The sequence below is a fragment of the Toxotes jaculatrix genome, chromosome 16 (genome assembly GCF_017976425.1).
Source record: "Toxotes jaculatrix isolate fToxJac2 chromosome 16, fToxJac2.pri, whole genome shotgun sequence".
NCBI lineage: Eukaryota > Metazoa > Chordata > Actinopteri > Toxotidae > Toxotes > Toxotes jaculatrix.
Genome location: NC_054409.1, coordinates 16,983,445 through 16,999,359, shown reverse-complemented (window position 1 = coordinate 16,999,359; position 15,915 = coordinate 16,983,445). Strand labels below are relative to the sequence as shown.

Here is a 15,915-nt window from a genome sequence, read left to right as displayed (position 1 = left end):
ATCAGCACTTCACCCACAGATCAAGAGAGCTGTCTCTGATTTCACAATACAGAATTCCTTCCTAAAGGAAAAAAAAATTCTGTCTGTCCTGTCTTATGCAACAACTTTTTCCTTCTGGAGCAATCTCATTTGCAATATATTGACTTCCTTAATTTCAGCGCACTCTTGAAAGTAAAGTCATTGAAATCTTAATGTGAACTGTGAAGTAAAACACCATAAACTGAAGGACATCGCATTCAGTTCATTCACGTTTTTGTCAATAGATAGTTCAGCGACTGGACACTGAGCTGACATTTCTGAAAGCTTGTTCAGTCTGCTCAGTAAATATTTACATGTTACTCATTTAGCATTTCACTGGACGTGTCCAGCCTGGCTGCATCCCACATGGATTTGAACTCTGGAGACCTTTTGTCCCTTCCAGGCCATCTACTGTACAGTCAAACAAAAGAAAAACCTTCGTGTTTACTTACAACACCACCCATTCAGTGTGTCATAGCGCTGTCATAGAATGCATGATGATTTTTCTGTACACCTTGGCCCTAGGCACTTTACCTACAGCATCTATTTTGTTTCGTATTTGGACAAAACAACAGTTAAAGCGATGACACTGGCACTCATCAATACCTAGTATTTTTAAATTGTTTCCACGAACCTCTTACGCAGTTCATTCAGTAAAAAACAAACTATTATTAGCTCTGGTCATGTGCACTGACCCGTGTGAGGTACACATCACAGTCTTGATATCAACAAGTGCTGTGCCTCTCTCATACAATAACCTTTGAGCTAAGATTAGGTATACTACAAGGAACATGCACATTAGGGTCTGGGGAATGATGAGAGGTCAGTACTAATAGATTTGTCTTGGAAGACTGCTGGGAGCCTGGTAGACATGTAGTAGAGGTACTTGAAGATAACTTAACAGTCAGTACACGAAGTTTACTAATATTTTTGTACGCGGGCCTAAAATAGCATGTTTAGGTTCCTGTAACTGTTTATCCTGCTTATCACAGTGCAGTGGACATTTAGTGGAGATCCAGGAAATTGAAGACACACTATATTCTGAAGGTACAATACTCCAAACATGTTGTTCTAAGCTCATTTGAGTGCCCTTACGCCTATGCATATCTGCTATTCTATGTTTATAAGGTAAAACAAATGTACTTGCACCTTCTCATACTGTTCTTGTTCACTTTCCAACTACTGTAGCCCATAGAACTGACAGGCACATTTTGCAAAAACACAAAAACAGTCATAGAGCTCAGTCCAAACAACCTTTTTGTACACATACGCACACAACGTAATGTTTGTATAGGTATCCCTTCTATTTTCTCATTCTCCCATGTTTGTGAATCGATCTGATGATTTTGGATTTAGTCCCTAGGACAAAGGTGAGTCAGTCAGGTTAAATGAAGCAGTGTGTACTGTTTGCCTAGCATTAGATTACCCTGTAGTGTTCACCCTGGTTGCTTTAGCCTCACAAATAAAGCATAACATGTTGTTTCTGTAGTTTGTAGCCTAAATAATTTCTTTCAATTTTCCCTGTTTCACTCTTCTTTTATGACTAAAGTAGCAATATTTAATTTACTTTAGAACATCAATTTGGTTGTGTAGTAGTGCACAGGGTTGCTTCAGACAGAAATAACAGATTGCGTCGCAGTGTACCAGCATTGAATGGAAATTGCCTGCTCAAGTGATGAATTCTGGATGTTGTTCAAGCTTAACAAGAGTCCTGCCCTCCCTCTTATTGCCATTGTTAAATATAAAAACATTAGTAATGAATTGTTTTTACTGTTTTATATCTAGATCGTATCATAAAAACAAGAGAGGACTGATGACGTAAAAAAAAAAAAAGATAAGGGATAGCCAAGTCAATTTTATTTATATAAGGGCAAATCATAACAAAAGTTATCTCAGGGTACTTTTCATATAGAGCAGGCCTAGACCCTACTCTTTATAATATTATTTACAGACCCCGAACATTCCCCCATGAGCAAGCACTTGGCGTCAGTGGCAAGGAAAAGATAAAAGCAGATGTTCATCCAGGTCTGCTTTATTGTGTTCCTCATTGTTTTCCCCAAATCCATCTCCTTTTCCATCACACACTTCTGATGAAAAGAGAGAATCACCAGCTTGTTGTATAATAATATTGGTCAGATGACTGGAAGTGCAGTACCCCCAGACCACTTTCACAATGATTCATAGCTGTCCATTCCAACATACTAACTCTTTTTATTTTTCTAAGCGTGTGCGTCTGCATACAAGCACATGCAACACCGCCTGCTTGCCCACCTGTTTTCTAGTCTGAATGCATGTTAACCTATTTTGTACTATGTACCCCTGTGTATCCTGCGACACAACGCAGGAATGTGAGCCATCCCACAACCATCAGTAAACACATTAAAATTGTTTCCTCCCAACATCTGGAAAGACAGCTGATATTTATCCAGATTTCAAACAAACATTCAGACCCCATAAACAAAATGTTTGGTCTGCCTAAGCCAAATGTGCTGGGTTAGATCCACATGTGTCTGTTGCAGCAAAATCTGTGCAGATGAAACACAAACTGAAACAAGATGATAGATAGTGTGATGTCTGGAAAAAGAAATAGGATTTCAGAGTTTTGGACAGCAAGATGAGACTTTAATTCAATGGCCTGATTGGAAAGAACATGCAGTTGTTTAGTCTTATTTACGGCATTCCTCTCACCTTGTGATGGAAATTAGGGCTTTTCAGTCTCTGAAGTGCCATGGTAGCTAAAAACTATCAGTGGAAACAAGTGGAATTATTTATTTATTTTTATTAAAGTGGGACTTCTCATTCCTTTAAATTTCCATTTTAGTTGTTTAACTAGCTAAACATTTTAATGGGGCTATTATGGTGCCTGTAAAAGCAAAAGATTCTTTGCTGCCCATTATCATCTAATCATAGTAGCTTTAGCAGCTCATATTCTCTTTAACCAGTGATGGCCTCAGTGTTAGGATACTATGTCTTCTGCAAGTAGTTTTGCACAATTTGTGCTTTGCAATAGCAAAACCTATAAGCACAGGTAGATACCTTTGACTTTATTTTCAAAGGTGTTTTTGTGGTAAATGTATTGTTAAAACCAATCTAATCAAAATTCTGATACGACAGATGTAGTCTGGAACATACAGACTGATAAGACACATCCAATATATGTTGTCTAATATATGGTATGATTGATTAAGGAGGTTTGAACACTATTATTTACCCACTGGTAGCTGCAATAGTACTTTGTTTTAAGCGGTTGTCAAGAAAAATCTCTTAGTCAAACAAACTGACATTATTTCTCTTGACCTGCTCTCTGTCTGTCTCTGCTTCTCCTTGCATTGATGATAGGCCACTAAAGACATCAAGTGAGAGGAAAAGGTGCAGGGCGGAAAGAAAAACAGGACCAGAGTCGGTGCTCGTTAAAGGGCAAGTAAACACTGCCTGGCAAGGGAAAAGAGAAGTGACAGACAGAGACCGAGAGTAGGGGGAGGGGGGTTCACATTATGAAACAATAGAAACTTGTTCTTCTGTGGCTGACTCTCTAATGCATGCACACATACTGTACAAGTATTATATATATGACCCTAGAGGGACATATACCACACTGAAAGTCTTTTAACAGCTTAGATCCTGGACCAAATCATCCTCTGCCAAAAGCCTATGGTAAACACAACTGTGAGTCACTGTTTAGAGCGTTGGATCCCAAGGCACTGATAAATAAATGGACTTGAAAATAAGCTTCAGTAAAGTCTGGGAATTTAGTCCATCACTGCATCTAAAAAATGAACTGCACGCAAACCAAAAGACAAAGCAACACATGTCCTTGCTATGTTCTTAATGTTAGCTGTTTCTTCACACCTGACATGTTACTGGCATGCAGTATATTAACATGGAAGCTAAGGCTTACCTTATATTATTGTACTGAATATGAGCGCCAACAAGCTTTTAAATGCTCATGCAGGGTCATGAATCAGAGTTACCAATCTTAAGTGATCCCATAAAGTTCCCTTGGTCAGAGGTTGGACGCACAAATACACACACTCGAATTCTGCACCTAGAGATGCCACGAGATTTATGAATGAGGGGAGATGACAGATCATTTTAAATAATGGAAACACAGGCCTCAAAGGAACAGTGTCCATGACGCCAATAGGTAGTAAAATTACCCTTGAAACTGCCAAGACAATAGGCTCCAGCCCGGCCTGCTGCATTCCTCCTCTGCACAGCTCACACACACTGCCATTTAAGGCTGCCGAGCGTGCTGACAGACTTGGGAAAGGCAGAGGTAGATAAAAAGGAGCCATGCATCTGATATTCTGTTATGATAAAGAGAGCCCTTAATCACCTCTGTCATTTGTCTGTCTCATATCACTGTCTTGTTCTTTCTTTTTTCCTTCCATTTTCTTTCCATTTGCTTGTGCTCCTTTTTTGAGAAACAGTCATTACCAAATGGGTACTGATGAAACAGGCATGCGGGTGTGCATTTTCATACTAATATAAACAATGTTGTTGCAAGAAATGATTGCAGAGATAATGACCTGTTTGAATTCCAGTTAAAGTGTAATAATTCTAGGGATATTATAAAACATATTACTTCATACCTAACAAGAAAACAAGTCCCAGTGAGATTTCTCAGTTATTATCATTACTTCACCTTGGCCAAAGTGAAGTGAGAAAAGGCTTGACACACATTGCTGGGCTTACAAGATGTGACGCATGCTTCCCTCTGTTGGACAACTAGAACAACTGCTTCCTGCTCTAAAATCTATGGCACACTCACAGAACAAATCCTTCCCAAGTAGAAGGCTAAAATAATTATTTGCGATCCAAAGCACATATTAAATTCCCTTTTTCAGAATTCTTTTAGTTGAAACTTTTATTGATAAGTTTACTACAGTTTCTCAGGCCTGCTGACACGTTTCCTGAAACAATACTGCTGCAAGGAGAAAATCCCAGAACTTGGCCAAACTTTTATCACAAACTGAGGCCCTTAATACAAAAAATCTTCTCTTATAGTTTCAGATGGCAAATTTTAAATACTGACAATACAGTAGATACTGCATTAAATGCTAATGCATTCTACATAGTAGAAGTGTAACAGCTACATTACACAATGTCTATGTTGATGAATTATTTAATAACTGGCATTTTGTATTTTTTGTATGTAGGCTGAGTGCTGTATCTTGTGCAGTTAATATTTCAACATTATTAACCTGCATGCAATGATTTGTGTGCATCTTAAATATATTTGTAATTTGTAATTGGTAGAAAATACCTCAGTAGTTTTAGACTGTGTGCTATAGATAGTACTGTGCAGTATTCATGCTTCAGATTGTACTGGTAAGTTAGTAAACACTTTAGACAGAACATTCTAGTTAAATTTATATTGTAAAACATCCTGATGTCTACAGGATTCCTGTGCACCTACTCTATTTTACCACTTGATGTCAGCCTTTTGACAGAAACCAGCCAACTGAAACTTTGGGCTGAGCTGTTAGATCATTTATTCACCACTGATGCAATAGTTAGGAGAGACATACTGTAGGCACAGAGCCGTATTTTACATTTTACTCAGCATGTGAGGTTAGACAGTAAAAGTGAAATACTCTGAATGCTATTATAGACAACATGCTAGTATTAATGTGTGTGTATGTTTTAATGTCTTTGGTTCTTGGTCCAAGCACAGAAAATGTACTATAATTGTGGCAGCTGATGAATCTTACTACAGTGCTGTATCTCTATAACTTTATTGCTGTGTGATTCAGCACACACTGTAATATTAGTCGAGTGTGAAGCTGCTTACCTTCCTCCCAGAGAACAGCATACACAGCTGATGCATGGAGCCTCCATTCTTCGTCAGCTCTTTCTTCAGGGTTTTGGGGGATGGGAGTGTCCAGCCGCCCTTGTGGTGCCCGCCCCCAGCCTCTAGGCAGTTGATGGCATTGTCGGAGGTGAAACAAGGCGTGCGGGCATCCTGCAGGAGGCTCCCTTCACTGTGGGTGCGTCGGCGGAGGGAATTCTGCACGCTGAGCCCCCCTCCTCCATGTTTCTCACAGGTGGCACCCTCCACCATGCTGCGGCGCTTGCTGTCACTACGTTGCAGGTAGGCATCATCACTATCGTCTTCCTCATCCTCCTCTTCAGACTCCTCATCTTCATCTTCATCATACTCTTCTTCATCAGTGTTGGGTGAGGAGAGGGCATCGGCACTAAAGGAGCGATCAAGGCGCAGCTCAGGGATGACAAATGAAGATGAGGAGGACGAGGGTGGAGCGTTGGTGTCAGGCGGCTCCGAGGCATTGTCCTCATCTGTGTTTGATACCACCAGGTTTAGGTTGATGTCCTCTTCATTCATTTCTCCCTCCTCCTCTCTTCCTTCTTCTTTCTCTTCCCCCTCACTTACAGTACTCTTTCTGCTGGCCCCATCTTCCTCCTCCTCCTCCTCCTCCTCTCTCCCGTCCCCATCCTTCGCCCCTCTCCAGATCTCCATCTCATTTCCCTCCATACTCTTGCAATCCTCACCCTCTGTGGACGGAGGTGGTGTGGGAGGTACCTTATGCCGCTCCTCAGATCCCATCAGACCGCCAAGGGGCATGTAGACCTCATCCAAAGGGGTCAGCGGCTCTGAGGGGTGAGGACTACCCAGGGTTGGGGGCTCAGAGGGGCTCGAAGGATACAGACTGCTTTCCTCACCTTCTGAGCTGCGGGGGGGCAGGTGGAGGCACACACCTCCTCGATCTCCTCCTACTCCGCCCAGCTCACATGAAGGGGCATCCACCTTAGGCTCCGACATCTATAAAAGGAAGCAGAGAAAGAAAAAGGGAAAGGAAAGTTAGTCACATCTGTTTGGAAAAAGAGGCGGATGAATAATCCTATAATTTATAATCACAAAAATGATGATATACTGGTCTTTCCATCTGGGCCTAAAAGTGGGTTGTGTGCCCAAAGCTAATTTTGTTAATTTTAATTCTAATTTCATTAGACTGACAAAAGGCTGAACTGCCAGAGACCACATTGTAATATCAGTGCCAGTGAGTTCATATTGTGATATTGCTGTTTTTCCTCACTCGTGCTGCTATCAACTGTACTACACTGGTGCTTGCTGGACTGATTCAAACTAAGCTGGTACTGGGCCCTCAGGGACCGTGAAAGAAAAAAAAAAACAAGCCAGATCTCAGAGTGTTTGCACCAGCCACACATCTTTTCACTCTCTCTGATATGCTTCTAAAATTTAAACCTAGAATAAATTTCTTTTTAACCCAAATAACCGCACACACACAAACCCTCCAATGCCTGCACTCTCTTCCCAGGGGCAAACATAATATTCTTGCCACACACTCATGTGCACATGTGTGTATATAGTAAACACACAAACACACACAGAACAGCTGAGGTCCTAACCCCCTGCCTTTGGCAATCTATCACTATTACCTCCTTCCCAAAATCTGCTGGTTTTAAATGGTGCTTTAACCTTTTCTAGCCCGCAGAGCCCTCAGTAGGAGGATCATTACAAATGCATTTTGAGTGGGCCAACATCATTCATATCCACAGAATATTATTTCAAATTCAACTAAAGATCATCAAATGTTGTGAAGGATACTGAATATGTTTATAAAGTTATGCACAAAACTTTTTTTTTTCCCAATTGATGTCATGATGCTGCCAACTGAGTTTTTTTTTCCGACAAAATAAGTGACAAAAGATTTTTCTAATTTTGAATCAAAGTCATGTGTATATGTTTAAAAATTTAAGGAGAACACTAGATTTCAAGAGGTAAATCAATTGTGTATTTTCACATAGTTGTCATTCTGTAAACCTGTTGATTTTGGCCCAAGCACATTTTGACAAAGAGGCTTAGAAACTTGTTAACATGTACTCATGAACATGCTGCAGCTATTCAGAGATACTCTGTGCTCCAGTAAACATGGCTTACAGGAGAACATCCAGAAACTTGAAAGCATGCAAAAATACTTTAAACAATGATGATGCACTGGTTTAAACATTTAAATTAAATCTGAAGTGGAAAGTTATGACATAAGTGAGTTAAAGTGGTCTGAAAATGTTAGCTATCAAACCCAGCTAGGGTTTTACCACAAGAAGTTGCTTGTGAGCCAAAGCCAAAAAAGAGAGTCCCTAAAAAAAAAAAAAGAAAGAAAAACTACAACAAAAGAAAGTCAGTGAGAAGGACTGCATTGCCCTTGTGACCATCAGTTTTATAAAATGCACTTCTGAATGTCACTTATGAGAAGGAGAGATTTGGTAAAGTATAGGCAAATAGTACAGTACTACAATATTCAATTAGGGCAAAGTGTTATTTCTATATAGCAGTAGATGTGGACAGTCAACATAGATATGAATATACAGTATACAGTCCATAATACCCAGTTATACACTGTACTCCTGAGTGGATTTGGGAAATCACAAGTCCTCAGTTCACAAAACAAATTCTACCTTCTTCAAGTCTGCAGCAAGACTGGTGAAGGGCCTCATTGTGCTGGCCAAGTTAACCCATGATGACAAGCTGTAGTCACAAGACGCTGTGCTATAATTGAAGATAATGCTGCCTCCTCGCAGACAGTCCTCATGATATTTCTCAAGCTGTTTGTGTACTTTTGAAGCTCAAATTAGTTTCCCCAGATACTGTAGCCCTGGCTGTCTTCGCCTCTAAACTTTTGACCTGTATTCATGAACTCATGACTCATGTCAAACGTCAGCCAATATTGATTTAAGCAGAAGTGATGTAATTGTGATATTGATTCATTCATCTGATAATTGGTGCAAAACAAAGAAAGTCAAACAACAAACTTCATGAATAACAGGTGAAAAATAAATCTACATAAAAACATTTAACTTCTGAGTATTTAACAAAAAGAGATTTGCACTTCACAAGCACAGGTGATAACAAAGATAGTATTATTATCAGTGACCACTTTGCTCATGATATTATTATTCACTGTTCATTTGAACAGTTGATATAAACTTGGTACCGTTAATTGGGGAGGAGAGGTGCTAGCTGTGAGTACAGCCAAGAAGAATGACAGACCTAATTAATCTGTCAAACATAATCTTTGATCTCTCTGCGTGAGTTATAACATAATGAAGTTTAAGTATAATGTACTGCCTAAAGATCAAAGTATTGCTAGTGCTTATAATAGAACGCTGCATCAGTGGGTGATGGGCTCCCGACCATTTAATACTCAGCTTGCGGCTGAGTATTAAATGGTCAGGATGGGAGTCTGAGGCTGTGGTCCTCTGCCAGAAAATGGTGTAAGTTCGTGTAAAAGGAGTAAGTTTTTACACCAGGTGAAGGAGAAGAACTGAAAAACTGGTCTGTGGTTGAACGTAATTGCTGACCCCTTATCATTTTAGTAAGAGATCATTCTCTGAGTATCACAACCCAAGTCTTGACAGACCTTTTCCTTATTTGTTTGTTTGGGTGGTATCTGTTTCATTTACTATTTCCCAGTGTGGTCACTGCAAAGCCCTTTGAGACCAGAACATAGACCCAGGGCTATAAATATAAACTTGACTTGCCTTTAGTCCATAGATATGTACAACTACCCCAAGGTGATCCAGAGCTCTCATTTTCCCTTCTAACTCCCTCTTAACCTCCCTGTGATCCCATCTAAATGGTTCATAGCATTGTTACAACCAAGACATCAAGGCCTCTTACTGATTCACAGGTTATATGAGGTGTATTTTTAGAATGAAATGCACTTTCATAAAAGCAACCATGGAGGAAAGTGGAAGCAAAGCCTCTGTCTTTATCCCTTTCTGCCCATCCCTTTCCTGCACTTTCTTTGCTCATGGTCAGAATATTGAGCCACTGTCTCAACTGCCGCTTGTAATAGTATGAACATTTTGAAACATCATGGCATAAACATTAATTCTTCTATCTATCCATCACACATTTAGACCTGAGATTTACACAGAGTTTCCCTTTCCCTTTCTCCGCCACCCTAAACCGCATCTCTCTTTCCCTGTCTTACATACATAAAACCCTGACTGTTGAAGATATGGCTTGAGACACAATGGAGCCACCTGTCCTGTCAGATACACTTGTTTCTTCTAATACTCTCCACAGTGGAGACACACACACAAACACACACAAAAAACTCAAGCAGCTTCCCATTAACCCTGAGTATCTTTTGAGTCTGTCCAAACATCTTATCTGAAGATATGAAAAGAACAAACATATTAATAAATGTATTAATCTTCAAGGCTTTGTCCAGTTATGACATTTACCATTTTGCCTACACTCTCTAACATTCTCTCTTCAATGAGCCTGATTCAAAAGATGGATGAAAAGGCACAAGCTAATGGGCAATGAGACCATGTGCAGGGCGCACTTGCTGTTTTTCTGCACTTGTATATGTGTATGTAGGATATACAGCGTGTGTTCTCAAAAGTCATCAATGATTCAACAGAACACAATCTCTAGCATTGCCTCATTTAAGAGCAAGGAAACAAAACCAACACTAAAAGGCAGAGAGAGTGGGATGCAGGGTAAGAGAGTGAATAGATGGAGGAGACAAAGTAGATAGGACAAGCAGAAGGGAGGAGGGGAGTCAGTGATAGGCAATGACACAGAAATGCAATGAGCAAGTGGAAGAGGGCAGAGAGAAAGAACTAAAACAGGAGGAGGGAGGAGAGGAGTGAAGACTACAGCTTGGAAAATGTCCATCTTTAGATGTAGATGGACCATTAACACCATTACAGGTCTAATAATGACCTAACTAGTTAATGATGACCCTTTTTTTGAATTGCGCAGATTTGAATTTCAGAACATAATTCTGGAAGTGGAAATGTCTGGTCTGTCTTTGTGGTCAAGAGTCAAACAGCATAAGACTGGATTCAGCTCACTGAGAAAATGTGATTTAATGCTTTGGTGCACAGCTAACTCCATGGACTCCTTGAGCTAAGACTATGCTTCATCATGTTAGACATTGTGCCTGTTATTTGTGTTGAAGGCCAGGAGGCAGCCATACTGACGACTGACATTTTTCCACCACGAGTTAGTGAACCCCAGTCAGTTTCACTTTAGGTTATTTTATACAATTCTTTATGTTTTGGTATTTAAAGGTTAGCCATTAAATCTGGCACAGATATTGACAGTCCCCAGATCCTGCTAACTTTGGTGATCCTTGGTGAGGACATTTACATTATAATATTTAACAAATGACAACCACCTCTTTTATAAATGTTTCACATATTTGCGGCACCATCATGACATATGTATCATAAAATCTCACAAGTTACTTAACATGTTGACCTTCCTGCTTACACCAGTCTCACACAAAAGAACTAAGTATTACCACACAGATCTTAAATGCTTACAACATGACAAACCCTTCTGATATACGTAGCCAAAGGCCTTTATTCTCGTATCACTCTGGCCAGTTATTACATGTCTTGCTAAAGTTCAAAAACAAATTTTTGACATCATTGTTTATCATAAACAAAAATCAAAGAGTTTGATTTTTTGGTACAAGTAAGAACTGCATTTGGGCTTCGGTCCAAAATTAAAAATAAATAAATAAATCACTAAAAAGTCCAACAAAAGGAAATGTATGAAGCATAGTGGCCCTCAAAATTAAAAAAACAAAAAAAAACAAAAAAAACATATGCATGCTTGTCAGCCTTGGGAATCCCAAAATAGGGGGATTTTTAAAGCCAAACTGGGGCATGGAGGGAAGCTACTCTTGACCTCATTTCCTCCATTCTGTGACCTGTTAATGTGGAAAAATGCTGTTTGGAAACTGCACTCAGAAATTAATAATCTCACACACTGTTTTATTTCACAATTTCTAAGTCACATTTTGAAGCTGAATGTAAAATTCTACATATATTAAACCTTAAATTGTATTAATGTGTTTACCAGCAGTCACCACTGATATGAGAATGTGGAGGGACAGTAATTATGGTGCACATGCACTCAACAGCTACTGGTGTATTTCACAAAAAGAGCATCCCCTCTGTTTAACACTATCTGTAAAGAAAAGAAAGTTACACTTTCCAGTGACATCTGCCAAATTACTCATTCCTGACTCATACTTGGTGTTACTGTGCTGACTGAGTGGAAAAGAACCACTGAAGAAACCAGGTGAGAGCAGCGAATACCTCCAAAGTCCTATTTCTCCAATATTCCCCTGCAGAAATGAATAACTGACAAAAACGGCCTCCGTTTGAAAAAAATAATCCTATTCTGAAGGTCTAGCTCTCTGAAGGTTAAAATCTTTTAATAAAGATAGAAGTACAGGAGAACACACACACACACACACAGTCGTGGACAGTCACCCAGAAACAATCATGTGAACTCTGTCCCACAGTTACCATGGCAATAGGAGACCCATCCCTGGGGAGCAGCTGTGCTGCGTGTCCTCCAAAAGCTAAAGATGTACCTATGAACTCTGTCATCATAGTTTCCCCAAACCCCTCCTGCTTCTCAATTTCAAGGTGCCATCTTTCATCTTTATCTCTTTCCTCCTTTCCCTTTTCTCTATTTAATTTCCTGTGTCCTAGTTGTTTTTAAGTAAGACATTACATTAAAGAGCATTAAAGTCTTCCCCTGCTCCACTCTACTTAGTCTAATATTAATGTTTTAATGTATCCACCATTACACTTGCCAAATCCATCTCCAACCTCAATAAATCCAGCTCAAGTCAATGAGCAATGCTGTTAAAAATATTGTACACCAAAGGGACATGGCTTTTCTTCTCCTTCTCTTTTCCACAACTCCATTCTCTTTCTCCCACTAACTCAGTGGTGGACCTGTACGACAGTAAGTTGGCTGGCAGGATGTCCACATGATGTACTCAATCAGTCTGTATTAACCCTGTTATTTAGTCTTATCTCATTGATTTCTTAAAGGGACATGTGAGGTCAGATAAATCTAGAGAATACTTCCTGTTAACATGGCCCAGAGGGAAAGCATAAAATGGACAATGAAGAGAGAATGAGAGCAAGAAATGGAAACAAAGTTATTCAAACTGGGTATTTTCACCCTTGTTCTCCTTTTATTTATACTGACAGATGAGAAAAGTATTCACACCTTCTTAGTTCAACACCAAAGAACCACTTTAGGAGTTTAATGTTTTATCCCACTTGTTTTGGCTTATTTATAAAAAGTAGCACCTACTTTCTGGCATACTGATGACCATATCACAAAGAAAGTGGTTTAGATTTGTATTTTAACCATGGGTTTTTGTCTACATGTTATTACTTTTCACCCAATTTGCCATGACCAATTTCCTACATGCAGCAGTCCTTGCATCTTAGCAGACACAATATAATCCCTCAACAGCTTCCCACTAACAAACACTGCCAATTCTGTTTGATTAGTGCCAGGGCTTTAGATTTTCTTATGCATATTTCCCGCCTGCCAAACTTCTAATTATGTAAGGAAAAGTGAAAGGAAAGTAAAAGCAGCATTATCACACTGTAAAAATATTTTACAAGTTAAATTCCTACATTCAAAATCTTCCTTAAGCAAAAGTACATTATCAGCAAAATGCACTTCTCGAAAGTTTATTTACATTATTTTAGCCTCCACCACTGGCATTTATATCCCTCACCCCTTAATCTGAATCTCAGTAGGTGAAAGTTGCATTAGACAAACCAATTTGATTAGAACAGCAGAAATATTACAAAGAGGGAATGAGAAGAACAGACTAAAGATTAAAAAAAAATTGAACTCAGTCTCAGAAACAGAAAGAAGGAAAAAGAAGCTGAAACAAATACAATAACTAGAAGGTACTGAAAAACCACTTTCTCTTCCTGTGTCCTGACAGCACAGGCACAGCAGAAAGGCATTCAAACTAAAATTACTGTGTAACCAGTTTTACTTGGAAGCATGTTCCTGTATAAAATTGTCATTTGGAAACTATAAACCTCCTTGGGAATGTGCTGCTGCTTCTTATCTTATTCAAAAGGGATAGCAAACCTGTCTTCTAGAGTAGTTTTGAAGCACATTATTTTAGTTTTGAATCACTAACTTTGTTCACACACACACACACACACACACACACACACACACACACACACACACACACACTGCAAGTTGTTTATTTGCCTTAGGTGAAATAATTTGTTCCAACCCACGTCACAGGCTGTTACATAAACTCACACAATCACACACACATACAGTTTATTTCCTACATTCCTGCAATCACGGTCATATATTACTAGAGACCTGCATATGTTCTGTCTGGTCTGGAAGAGGTGCATATGTTGATAAGCTTGTCATGCAGCATCTGGTCCGATAATCATCCTGATGTTTGTTGATGCTTTCAAGAAGAGTACAAACAGTGTGAGACTGACAGGAAGACAGCCCATATGTTTGTGTGTGTCTATGCTTGCATGTCTGCGCCAACAAAATATATATTAGGTATGTTTTGACATGTAATGTCCAGAACATTCTGTGGTCTGAAGATTTAAGAGCTATATTATTGCTTTGTATAATACCAATAACTTGTTAATGGGGCAGACCATATAGATGATCAATCTCTGAATGGTCTCATTATATGCACCGCAATGCACCGACCTCTTTTACCCTCGATTTCACTGAGAGAAGAGTGATGAGACGGTAATAGTCGTTTATCTACCAGAACCCTTCATTGTGATCACGCAGAAAGGGAAGAAGAAAACAGAAAATGGAAAAGGGAGCAAGGGAACAAGTGAAAAGGGGTCTGTAGATCAAAGAAAATCAAAGAGACAGGATGTCAGGTGAACACTGGGAACATAAAAGTACATCTTTTGACTGAATCATGGAAAAAAAATGTTATCAAAAGACTAGGAGAGTGACAAAAATGTTTTATTTTCCAGTAGAATTCTAGTATTTCTGTAGGTCCTTCAGGTTTTTTTTTACTGATGCTTCTGGTGACAATGTAAAGTAAAAACAAGTAAAACTAGCAAGGTTTGCACGTGACGGTGGCAACATTATCAACATATGACTGAAGTTCATCCAGTCAGATGTCCATAATAATGCTGCCATTCATGAGAGCGGTGAGCAGGAATATTGTGTGTCAGCAATACTAATTGAAGCAGAAATACAGTAGTTCATTATCTGACAGGAATACTTGGCAGTGAGTTAAACCTTGGAGATGTCAACTGCAATTTATTAACATAAGGTCTTTTCTCATTAATATTTCAGTTTGAACTGGGAGGTGGTGAAGTAGCGGTGCTGTATGTATCCATGTTTGGGTTTATGTTTTAGCCCTCATATTGCAATGAAAGTCATTCTAAGAATAACATGGCATACTGTCACTCCCACAAGATCCTAGGAAGAATCAAGATTCATTTGCTCACAGAAACCAGGCAAAGTCCATGACAGCCAGAGAGGGGAGAAATGGGATTTGTGGGAGGGCGGGGGTATGAGTGTCACATCCAAAGATGCAAAGGCATTATTGATAGAAGCTGAGGGTTCAGAGAGAAAATGTCATTGACGTAACTTGCCCCGTGACGCCAGGCAGCTGAAGACAATGTGACCACTGAGAACGACTGGAGAGGGCCTTAATAGAAAGAGTGGCGAGAGATGTTTGTGTGTTTGTGTGTGTGTGTGTGTGTGTGTGTCAGTAAGAGACTGACAGTGAGAGAAGATGCATCTATCTTTGTTGTCCTTCATTGTGCGTGTGTGTATGTTTGTCTGCGTGACAAACAAGGGGTTGTGATGTGTGTGACATTGTTTTTTCCAGGTTATAACAAATAACAACTCATTTGTTCAAGCTTGGTCTAGCTGTGTAAGACCAGCTGACAAATCACATTCAGTCTTGTGTGTGAGTGTGTTTGTTTGCATGTGTACGGGGCAGAGGGATGGGCCACTGACACTGTCTACTATTGATCAAAGACAAATGAAAGATCGAGTGGAAGAGAGGAGAGGAGTTTTTTTTTTAACCTATTCTTCCTTTC

The 15,915-nt window shown here is 39.5% G+C and overlaps 1 protein-coding gene across 3 annotated transcripts in view; it reads right to left on the bottom strand.

Moving 5' to 3' along the window:
- rgs3a (regulator of G protein signaling 3a) overlaps positions 1-15,915 on the bottom strand; it is a 153,038-nt gene that overhangs the window by 27,836 nt on the left and 109,287 nt on the right. For all 3 annotated transcript variants that reach the window (XM_041058710.1, XM_041058707.1, XM_041058708.1), the window contains one exon: positions 5,813-6,802. In XM_041058710.1, the coding sequence (XP_040914644.1) occupies positions 5,813-6,802 (990 nt within the window). The remainder of the gene's footprint in view (positions 1-5,812; positions 6,803-15,915) is intronic.